Source organism: Pagrus major, chromosome 6 (genome assembly GCF_040436345.1).
Source record: "Pagrus major chromosome 6, Pma_NU_1.0".
Taxonomy (NCBI): domain Eukaryota; kingdom Metazoa; phylum Chordata; class Actinopteri; order Spariformes; family Sparidae; genus Pagrus; species Pagrus major.
The window spans coordinates 12,864,771-12,876,813 of NC_133220.1; the positions used below are offsets into that span (position 1 = coordinate 12,864,771).

The following is a 12,043-nucleotide window of genomic DNA, read 5'->3' on the forward strand; positions in this document are numbered from 1 at the left end:
CCTTGTCTCTACAACAGCTTTGAATTGACTTTGGAGTAGACTGGGGAAGGCATTGTAGGATAATTTTGCAAAAATCGACAGGAGCGGTGAGAGATAAGTTCACCGAAAAAAGAAAATTCAGCCGTTATCTACTCACCCACATGCTGATGGAAAGTTTCATAGTGAGAATAGCTGCTGGACACAAGATGTCTTCTACTTCACTGTAAAGTCCATTGTCAGTGTTGCTGCACTGGAGGCTTCAGGTTTCCAATAGTAAACACATGTGTATGCTGAATATTGGACCAGGATTGACTTCCAAACTTTTTGTGGTGTCACACATCCTGCTCGTAGGATGCCCTTTAACTGCTTTGAGCAGTGAATGGGAAAACAGCCTTCTATTGTCAAACTCTGCACAGTGACGCCCTAACATTCAACTGTAGCAACAAAAGGAAAAAAAAAATTTTTATTGACTGGCAGTTGACCTATGTAAAGAAGCCACGAATACTCTCCTTGAACCGCTGGAAAACAGGAGTAAATGGTGCGTTTGTTGTCGACTATTTTCTAGTTAGAATTTATGGCAGCAGGATGGTTTACGAGGGATTCTCTCCAACCAAGCTGCACTGCACTTTTAAGCAACAATGCAGAAACATGAGTCAAAGAATAGCCAATTTTCTGCTGCAGGCTGCACCTACATTATGTCCTTGAACTGTAAATAACATGCAGCATTGTGCCAAAGTTTTCCTACCCGGCCAATTAAATCAGCATTTTAACCTCAATTATATGTAACACTTCCAGCAAAGCAAATCAATAAATATATTTACTACTTATTTGCAGCCGTCGGGAGAAACTAGCTCAGTGATGTACACATGAATAATTCCCATCACTGTCACGTTATTAGAGGAGGCCGTCAGCTTTCACCGGAGGCTTTTGTCACGCACAAAGATCATATTGACATTTTCTACAGACCATTCCTTTATGTTGAGCCTCATTTTGTTCTCTTCTGCTCTAGTATTGATAACCTGAGCATCAGATATTGAGGCCACAATGGAAAGGAAATAAACCGTGGCTCTCAGAATAACTTTTCAAAGAAAGTGTCCTTCATCTGTATCAGGAGTTAGATATGCACAAGAGAAAGTCTGATTCTGATTTACATTTCATTTTATATTCTTTCACATATTTTCCCATGAGTCCTTCAAACTTTTGATTATTCAAAGTGGGAATAGATTTATGTATGTAAGATATATATTTTATGATTTCTGCTGAGGATTCTCACTCGAGGCATAAAACCATTTCTGCGCCATCTGTTTGGACACGACTAATTGGTCATTAATCAAATGATTATACACAGAAAGTGTCTGTGTTCTGACTCCAAAGCATACTCAATACTTTAAAACATAGACTTCACTCAGATCCAATTAGAAATAGTATGCACAATTGAATAGGGACACAGTTTTGATTTTGTTTTGGTCATTGTGATGATTTAGTTCTGTGTTGTGTGTCCAGGTGTGAACATGGAAGATGGAGAGAACTGGTGCTCTCAGATCAACAGGCTGCAGCAACTGCTGGATAAACTGGAGTGTCAGGTATGAAACAGTCCCTTTTGTTTGTTTTCTGGAATACAACGTATTCATGTGAGTAAGCCGGATCTGAAAGGCTAAAGGTAACTTTAGGTTGTATTTTCCAACCTGTGTTTTCCCATGTTTTGTGTCTAGGTAGCTAATAGGGACAACGATTTTTTAAATTGGTCCGGTGTCGAGCGAGACGCTGTAGCTGGAAGCCGAAACCGTGTTAGATGTGAAAAGGAGAGGAGCAAAAGGCAGGCATTTTGTTGATGATAAAAATACTGACTCTTTTAAATGGAGTCTGGTGGCTTTGTAGCGGCTGTGTCTGAATGAACAAAAAAGGAATATTATTCTTTAATGGTCTATCTCTGTGTCACCTTTCCACAATGTTGTCAGAAACAACCTGAGCCTGTCAGTGACAAAAACAAGCACTATTGACAATGCACTAATTGCCCAGAGGGATCACACTGGAGCCCGTTTTGTGGTTCACTACTGAACCACTCTCATAAATTGTTGTCCCTATTAAACTTTTAGACACAAAACATTGGAAAATAGGGTCCAGGTTGAAAAATAAAGAAGTTACTCTGTAAGCGAAGATTGGCAGAGATTAATTTCTGTCACACAATGTTCCCACAAATACAAATACAGTCTGCAGCAGTCATCAACATCAAACATTTTTACTTTTTTGAACAGGTAATGGACTCAATTTGAGAAGAAATAACATAATAACTAAGGCTGTGCGGGCTATTTGTCATTCTGCCACCGGCCTGCCAACTCGTCTTTTAAAAACATTTTCGACGTTAAATGACTTGTGACATTATGCAGAGAATATGCTAAATAGAAACGCAGGCATGCATTAGCTTTTCATTGTTTAGAATATTGAAATGTTAAGAATAATGAGGCGTGCACACAAGCAGCACTGCAGGCTGTGGGCATCTTTAAAGCAATATCTGTAAAAACCTGCCTGCGAGGCGACATTTATACAACCGAGAGATCACTTGCAACATGCTGACTTCTCGGGGCTGTTCTGGTGTTTTCATCATTCCGCAGGACATCTTGTCGTCAAGGCTCATTGCTTGAACGCTTTCAGCCCTGATGTGCCTGCTTGAACAGACCTATTCTGTATTTTCTGTCATCATTGTCTGTGATGTCACATGTTGTGAATTTCTACTCAAGTTTGCGCTGACAGCGTTATTGTTCGGATCATGTTTTTTTGTTTGCGGCGATCGCAGAGAACAAAAGGTGCACCCACAGAAAATAATGTTCTTCTACAAGGGATTTCACCGATCTGTGTATCTGTCGAACACAAAGCGCAGTCACCTCTCTCCCTCTCGTCTCTCTGTATTCCGTATCCTATGACCCATTCTCACGACCGCGTCTCAGAGGCTCTTTCACGCTTTCCTGCTCCATCTTCTGCTCCATCTCATTCTCCCTCTGCCTGTTCTTTTCTTTATTATTAACTCCCGTTATTCCCAGCGTTTGATGTCCATTCCCGCCCTCCTTTCAGTCCCTCTCCAAGCATTTTTCTCTCTCTTGTCCTCGGTTTTGACAACCCAGAGGGACTCAGAGAGCAATATCAGAGCAATTCATAACCTGCAGGATGTTCTGAGTGAAATATCCATCCCCACACACACACACACACACACACACACACACACACACTCTGTCCACCCCGCTCTCTCAGATGCAACAGAATGAGTTTTCTGCCTCAAAGGTTATTTTCTGTGTGTGTACACACACACACACACACACATACACACACGTACGCACACAACTATAACCTTTCAGATGGAGAGCTCATTCAGTGTTATTACATTTACTGTATTTCATTCATATAGAGCAGTTTCCAGGAGTTGTGTGGGGAATTACATGTTTTTCCACTTTTTTTTTTCTATCAAAATACAATTTATAATCTAATAATCTACTCACTGACATATGGCTTTGACTTTATCGCACCGTACCATTACTTTGCTCTTACATTTTTAGCCCCAGATAAAAACAGTGGCATCACTGAATGAACAGATGTAACCTTTACAGCGATGTGGGGAATTGGTCTTTGATAACGGCCGTTGCAAAACGATAAACCGCGCTCATAAAAATAACCTTAAAAAACAAAAAACTACATCAGCAACAGCTGTGATTCACGTAATGGATTGCTTGTATGCACCCCATTTCGCCTGCAGACTGCAAACAGGTGCAATTTGCCCGTAAGTGCAGATGACTGTGTGCAAATGTGCTATAGCCAACAGTGCTCTTGACTTTTATCATTATGCAACATCTGCGTATGCAAAACTATGCAACGCAATAAAAGGTAAATTAAATATGTATAAACTAGAAGGACACAGTTATACACTATTCCACATCTCTCCTTAAACACCTGTTTGGCACATTCCACAGGTGAACAGGTTCATAACAGGTGATGGTATCATGATTGGGTATGAAATGATCATCCAGTTGTTCACAGGCAAGTTTCTCCACTTAGTGAAACACATGTTTGCATATGGTTGAATGAATTAAGAGCTTCTCCTCATATTTGTTTTCTTCATGTTTCAGGGTCCCAAACTGGAGCCACTGAAAGAGGACACGCTGGCCAGCACGTACAAGTCTGTAAGTCAGCATCGGCACAAGAACACGGACATTTTGTTTTGTGGCACGTAGCTTGTTATTGAGCGGTTTTCATCATTAAAGCCATTTGTTGTCATGACAATCACTTTAATCATTCAGTGATTACTTAAGTGCTGCATGGATTATAACACACCATGCCACACAAAGGTAGCCATTAAAATAAAAAGGTAAAAAGCTTGATCATTACAGCACTATTTTTAAGTTGTTGCAGGATAATTGATGTTACTTAGTCCTTTTTTTTGTCCATGTAAACCAAGCCAGCGTAACATAATGTAATGGTGACAGTTTGCTCCCAGAGGCGTCTGAGCAGCAGAATTTTCATATAGATTAACTCTCTCTCTGCAGACTACAGTATGTCGCGGCTTGATTGCAGTGATTGCGACTCACTGTGCAAATCAAGTAGAAATTAAGAAAGGGCTAGCTTTAGTGGATAATTGCTGATTAAAACAGTATTTTCACATTTACTTATTTTTAAAAAGAACCAAACTCAGCTTAATTTCTTGCAACATTCATTTTGCATACTTACTGGCTAAAATACAAAGAGTGGACGGACGTAGCTGCATCGATACCAATCTGACATTATCTAAACGAGATAGTTCGATGTCACCATTGCAGGCATGTTCTTTCCTTACTGCATATTAAACTCGCGACTCTCCTCCAGCAACACCCCCAGTGTCCTCTTTTCACTCCTTCTCTACACAAGTCTTAACAGTATGTTCCAAAAAGCCAGCAAAGCTATTATCGAGACGCTTTTTCGGCTGCACTCAGCAATCACTCTCTGTCTGTCTCTCTCCCGATGCATTTTACTCATCCAGTTTGTTCGCCATCCTAATTCTAAATGTCAAGCAGCACATCTGTTTCCTTTTCAAACCAAATGTTTCCAGAACAACCTGTACCAGCAGGTCTGATTATTTGGGCTCACGCGCACTCACTCTTGCTCGTCGCAACTACCGCGAATCAATATGTGACGAGGCTCCGGGTGGAAAATGAAAAGTGTTGAAGTGAAGTCGACAAGGACGTGCGTCTGTTCACGAGGCTCACCTTGAAACAAGACGGTCTCAGTATGGTGTCTGATGAAATTAATGACTCATGATCTACTTGAGATGGAGAGAGTGTCCTCTAGTTAAGCGTAACTATGGTGACGGTTTTGGTTTCCACCCTCCAAAATAAAACCAAGCAAAAGAAATAAATAAAGTAGACCTCAGAATTTCTGTGTGACACAGACCTGAGTGACAAAATAATTTAAAACCACAAGATTGAAGTATTTTGCCATAATTACAGAAGCAGATATCTTCTCGCTTACCTTTAAGAGTCTGGTTTTGCAGATGTTTTTGATTTTATGTGCTGAGGTTTTGAGGTATTGTAAAACATCTGCCACTGCAGCACAACTGAACAAAACTATAGAGAAACCACTGTTTTCATAGGTACTATTTCTTTGGTAGCAAGCAGTTCCGTGACAGCTCTTCGTAGGGAGGTCTGTGAATTATTCAGTGCTATGAGCATCATAAATTAAATCCCATCCTCCTGCATTGTATTGAGTCGGCGGCAAAAAAACACTTCGGAGACTGATATCACAAAACTGAACCTTAACACGGCACATAGAACCCAAAATGTGTCTTTTTTTCTCTTTAAGGTAGATTCGAGTCTGTGAAAATGTTGCTCACAAAAGAAGCCATAAGACAAGTTTCACTTTATAGTTGAAGCAGTGACTCACTCGTGCGCATTGAATTGTTGAGAAAGAGGGCGGCAGGTTGACGTGGCGCACTGGGAGACCACACGTCAGGCAGAGGACCTCTCGGTTCAAGACCAGTGTCTCTGCGGAGGGCGATGAATCACTGCCAGTTGCAGGGATTTTGCTCAATATCTGTACACATCTATCTATAAAAGAAAGTGAATAACGTGTTGTTTAACAGTTTTTTTTTTCTTTTCCTGCGGAGAGCAGGCGATTGAGAGCTTTAGGTGATAAGTGGTAGAAAGAGTGGTGACCTCACCGGCAAAACAAAATGAGCAAGTATGAAAAATAACTTGCGCCTGTTGTGTAAACTGTCTGAATAGAGCACTCGAGACACAGTCAAAACACTGAAAATGTTTAATTATATTTCAATTTCATCTCAAGAAGTTAGAACGAGATGGACGCATCATTTTTTATTGGTCTTCAACAAGTCAGCTAACCAATGGCAAGAGTAAAGAAAGCCTGGTTCCAGAAGAAGTCCTTTTGCAGAGATTGCACAAGAGGCGGCAACAGCTCGAGAGATAGAAAGTCCAGCCTAGTCGCCAGGATAAAATGTCAGTTAATCTGCAGACCACCAATATGTTCACGTTTGTACATGTCATACACCACATAGAATATCAATATGTCTACAACACTGACTTTCATATCTGGAGGTGGAGGGGATGGTGTTGGACATACAGACAAGATGGCTGTCAAGTCAGTGTTTTCACATTTCTAAATGTGAAAACACTGGATAGTTTTACCTCGGTACAATTTTCAGCCATGTTTGTGGCGACCAAAAGGGGTTTTTTTCAGCCAAAACGCGATCTTTTCCTCTCCCAGACCAAGTGGTTGAAGCACAGCTTTGTAAGAACATTAAAGGGTAAATCCAACCTAAAGAAGGGTGACTGTACCAGAGAAACATGACTGCAACAGAGAAGGTGAGTGCCAAATTGAAAACATGATAAAAACTATAGTTTTACTACCACACACCACTGACTTACTTTAAGTCTACATTCAGCTGAGAAGGAAAAGCCTGCCAGCTGTTGTTGTCACCGTGTTATGTGAGGAAAGTGACAAACTGCTCTGAAAGACACTGATGAGGGTTTGTGGCAACACAGTCATTATATTGTCAGTATCATAGCTGTCATTGAGGAAAAAAGTTGATTTATGTTGTATTTCCACTTAGATTACTTCGCAGTTGGTGCCTCCATCTTACTCCCTGTATCTGTTTCATCTCAGGCGTTCGGCTACAGTGACAAACAGAATGTACTGAAACAAAGTGCCTCGAGCGAGAGCGAAACTATGTGACATAACATTTATTTATTTCAATCTCATCTGATGGTAAGATTTGAACCCTTAGGAAGGTTAGATCAGCTCCTCGTCATTAGCTTCAGAAGTATCGTTCTTGACAATATCTACATGCACGCCTGGTCCTCAGGGGTGATGTGAGCTTGACACACACACACACACCAGCCAGTTGTGTAATGTGTCATCTGATCTTGTTCCCCCTCTCTGCCTCTTGTCTCGTTGCCAACAGAACATCCTGCTGGTCCAGAGGCAGATGTCGGTGACCGATGAAAATCTCGAAGACTTTCGGAAAGTTCTCAAGGGCTACGTCGCCGCCACCTCGGCCCACTCTGACAACCTGCAGTGAGTGTCTTGCTTGTTTTAAGGGAAAGCTGCTGAGGCGACGGGTTTGAACTGTCATCCTTGGATATTATAGCAGCAGTGTGTGTGACCCCAAACTGTGGGCAGCTTGATTGAAAATTGCAGCTTTAATGACTGAATATATCCACAAAATGATTCACTAACATTTAAATGGAAATTAGAGCTCATTTTGTTTTAATGCCGTCTGCCGTCTTGCAAAGAGATTTGCTCCCTGCCCACTTCTAACCGACTTCTCTCGAAAGATTTAAAACTTTTTCGTGTAATTCATCCTCGCTGAGTGCAAACTCTCTCTCACTTTGTATCCTCCTCTTGCCCCACTCTACTTTTCATCTCTATCCCGCTGTCAGTGTGTCCGTTCAGAAGCTCCCGGGAAAGTCGTGTTACATAATGTATGAGTTCTGGCAAGACCGCATCTCCTGGATGAGGTCAGTATGGTGTGTGTGTGTGTGTGTGTGTCGTGTGCGTGTGTGTGTGCGCGCGTTGTGTGCGTGTGTGATACGTGTCAGATATTGGCAGACTGTTTGGCACTCTTAACTTTTTCGATGGAAATGTTCCCCACCAGTGAAGATGAGCAGATGGCCCATCTCTCTGTTCGCTCGCACACCCAAACACACATAGACACACACACACACACACGTGCATGCGACTTAAATGGTTTAAAATGGCATCCACGCTACGCACATATCAATGAATATGTTCATCTGTCATTCGGAACAGTTTGCACAGACCGGCTTTGTTTGACAGATAACCATTTGTGTTTTGAAAGAGTATTTGTTAAGTAAAGCAAAAGTAATTTTCTCTTTGCACCTTTAATATCTCACTTCAGTCTGCAAACACTAAAGATAAACATCTTCAAAATGCAGAATAGCTCTAGTGACAAACCCTTTGCGAAACATCAACACCAACTGAAAATTCATTTTTGCTACTGCTGATTCTCGACTCTGATTTCCTCTGTCTCTTATTCTCTCTTCTGGCCCTTTGCTGTCTGTCTCTGCAGCTACCTGCAGTCCAACGACAGTAAAGATTTCCAGCGCTGCACCATTGACATGTTGGAGGATGCTGAAGTAGTTTCTACTATGTTGCTCCCAGGTTTGTATATGTATTTCTGCGAGTGACAAAGTGCTAGAAAACCAGTGCTACAAACCAAACGGCATTTGCAGCACTCTTGGCACACGAGACTCAAGCTTCTCGGGTGCGGAGAGGATGCCAGGAAGACATTTGTACTTTCCTGTCTGCTCGGGTGCTCATTGCCTCTGCGATCTTTCATTTTTCTGCTCTGTGACTCGAGCAGAGCCTCGCTGCTCACCTGTGTCGACAACAATTGCTCGTCTTTTGAAAGGATACGGCTATGAGAAAGTATCCATATCAGGGATCTGCTATCAATAATGCAGTCCTTGTAATAAGCATTCATCAATAGTTAATAAGCCACTTCAGACCGTGTAAGCTGCTTATTAACATTAATAAGACTATATAAGGGCTAATAATTACAGTTTATAGACTGATTTACAATGTTCTTAAAAGCCTTATGAGTTACGTTTAGTTGTTAAACATAGCATTACAAACACATTTACTCTATTATGCATTAATTATCACTTAACTATGCACTTATTAATAGTTTACTATGCTTCTCCGCAGATACTGGCTCTAAAGCGGGAATAGTGTCTTATTAAGGTTAATAAATCCTTTATTAAACACTTATATAAACAGTTAACTTTGCTATTATTAACCCTTATATAGTCTTATTAATGTGAATAACCATCTTATAAGATCTTTTACGTGTACGACTAATTAATGCTTGTAACAAGGACATTAATGTAAAGGCTATTGACTTGCTATATTTGGTTATCTTAGACTTAAGCGTGTTTCTACAGGTAATATATAAGAAATTCATGTATTTAACAGTGTTGTAGTAACAGGACATGGTGGATTTTTAACAAATATATACTACTTTGGGGCTGTTGTTGTTGTGCTGAAGCTATTTATAACCACCATTGTGATTTTTTATTTTTTTCCAGTTGTGTGTAGCTCATTTCTTCTTTGCATTACACTGCAGGACAATACATCAGCAGATCGATCGTAATTCAGATGTCATACTAAAAGACTTTTCTGAGTGGACTTCCCTGGACGCAGTGTGCGCAGTAAAATGGAGTTGGGACACAGCTGTGCATCATTATGTCGTCCTAATGTCTGAGCTTTTTTTTCACATCGGCTAGCGGCCAACTGAGCGAAAAAGATTAGTTAATGTGATAATTGCTCTGTGTGTCACATTCAGCTGTTAATTGCATTAGTACATTAGGCTTGGATGTGTTATATGATATGTTAAAATGCACCAAAATCCCCCATCTGTGCAAATCGGAGGGGGGGGGGGGGGGGGGGGGGGGGGGGGGGGGGGCGCCCAGAATTTCTGGGCCTCCTGACAACAACTCACTTCGAGAATTTGTTTATTGAGCCTAAAGGTAGAAAATGTTTTCAAGTGAGCCATTTGCTGTGCAAATATTGGTTGCCTCTGAATAAATAAATATCCAAGTGGGGATATTCTCTCCAAACACTCGGGGCTGTGTTCACATTGTCTGCTGAAAGTGAGCCGCTTCTGATGTTTAGCTCTCGAGGCGCGGATCAGACATGTGTGTTGTAAAGGTGTAAGCAGTGTAGAAACACTGAATATCACAGCTGTTGTCGCCTTCTTTTGGACACATGTATGGACACGTGAAAAATAAATCCAGCAGTTGAATCGGCGATGTGACCTCCATCTGGCGCACAAATCTGATTTTCTCGTCGACACACGGCAGGGTCGCATGAATCACCCGCCACTCCAGGCTACAATCACGTCTCTCCTGTCTCGTCTTTACATTTTCTGAACTTGTTGCAAGCCTCTAAATATGCTTCAGAAAGCAATAGTGTTAATTAGTATCGTTGCCTCTTTGCGTCAGTTGTAGATGGTGATTTAGCCGCGTGGGCTGCACGGGGATGCGCTCGTTGCTAGGTTACTGTACGGGGTTGTTTACTTCCTTATCTGCGGCTCGTACGTGTGCATGTGTGTGTGAGCCGACTGTTTCAGACACAACAGTTGTGGTGCAAACAAAGGAATCGGATGTGGGTCACTTTTAAAATCATCTGATATTGGAAGACTTGAGGTATATAAAAAATAATGATATATTACAAATAATAACTGTGTTGTCTTTATTCAGTAGTATTCATTCTTGGAGTTGGAGGTTTATCTTATTAATTCTCATGGGGATGGTTTAAATAAGTTGTGAAATATTAGAAGTAACCAGTAGGAGAGATTGTACCCTGTGTTTTGAGTTATTGCCTCTTCTCCTCAAATACAGGCGAGGCCGCAATGCGCTGATTGGAAGGAAGGGGGGGGGGATGGTTTGTGAGGCGCATGTCAGAGGGAGTCGACTCAGGACTCAATAACAGAAAAGATAAACAAAACACAACATTCTTCTCGCTCCTGGCGGTGTGGCTATTATTGTCTGCGCCACTGCCACTTCATACTGTATTTCACCAGCACCGGCCGTGGCTTTTTTTCTTGAAATCCCTTCATTTGCTTTGTATCTGCCCCTGTGTTGGCTGCAGCAGAATTATGTGCACACAACCTTCTGACCTCACGTCCTGTATCTGCACAGCTGTGATTGCCCTGCGGTTAAATCGTTTTTAATTGCTGCCGTACCCCAGTGGCGTAAATCATTTACACAACTTGCTACTTTGCTGACAGAAACGTTAAGCTAAAAATGATTTTTTTTTTAAACCAGGGCTTAATAAAATGTAAATGAGATAAATGGCTTTTAAATGTACCCCCACGCTTCCCTGAGGAGGCATAATTTGCCCTGAGCTCGACAGCAGATCGACGTGTGGTGACCTAACTCTCTCTCTCTCTCTCTCTCTCTCTCTCTCTCTCTCTCTCTCTCTCTCTCTGTGTGTGTGTGTGTTTCCTCAGCTTCCTGGTGGATCATGACTAACAACTAACAACTGAATCCAGAATGTCACATCTACAGCCTGCACTGTCACACGGACAAAGACACACTGGCGCGTCAACGCACCCACACGCACGCACGCACACACACACACACACACACACACGGAGGAATTCAAAAGGCATCCATTGCATTTGAAAGCAACAGGAGACACAGGCGATGGCGTCATCCAGCATTCTCCAGCAGCCTCGTTTAATGTTCCTCTATCTTCGACTGCTCATTATCGTGCCGCTTATATCAAAAGGGATAGTTGCACCCCATAGCCGATCTGTAGACTTGAAAGTGACTGATTCTCCGCGATGCCATTTTATTTGAATTATTTTTAATAGAACTCCGTCTCTCTCTTGCGCTATGGCCTCCTCCTCTCTCTCTCTCTCTCGCAGTGTTTGTCTGATATTACGCCAGTGGAGGACAGCCAAAAAGATGCTAGCATAGGCTGCTACAGCAAATCCAATTGGAATGAAAATAGCATTGCCAGTAGTGTTTTGTGTTTTTGATGAGTTGTTAACTGTGGAATG

The 12,043-nt window shown here is 41.7% G+C and overlaps 1 protein-coding gene across 1 annotated transcript in view; it reads left to right on the plus strand.

Annotated features, from left to right (window-relative positions):
* Positions 1 to 11,775, plus strand: part of necab3 (N-terminal EF-hand calcium binding protein 3) — a 40,415-nt gene extending 28,640 nt beyond the window's left edge. Inside the window, exons 8-14 of the mRNA XM_073469172.1 lie at positions 1,483 to 1,562; positions 4,095 to 4,148; positions 5,066 to 5,068; positions 7,418 to 7,530; positions 7,896 to 7,973; positions 8,546 to 8,637; positions 11,489 to 11,775. Of these exons, the coding sequence (XP_073325273.1) occupies positions 1,483 to 1,562; positions 4,095 to 4,148; positions 5,066 to 5,068; positions 7,418 to 7,530; positions 7,896 to 7,973; positions 8,546 to 8,637; positions 11,489 to 11,517 (449 nt within the window). The 3' untranslated portion in view covers positions 11,518 to 11,775. The remainder of the gene's footprint in view (positions 1 to 1,482; positions 1,563 to 4,094; positions 4,149 to 5,065; positions 5,069 to 7,417; positions 7,531 to 7,895; positions 7,974 to 8,545; positions 8,638 to 11,488) is intronic.
* The last annotated feature ends 268 nt before the right edge of the window (positions 11,776 to 12,043 follow it).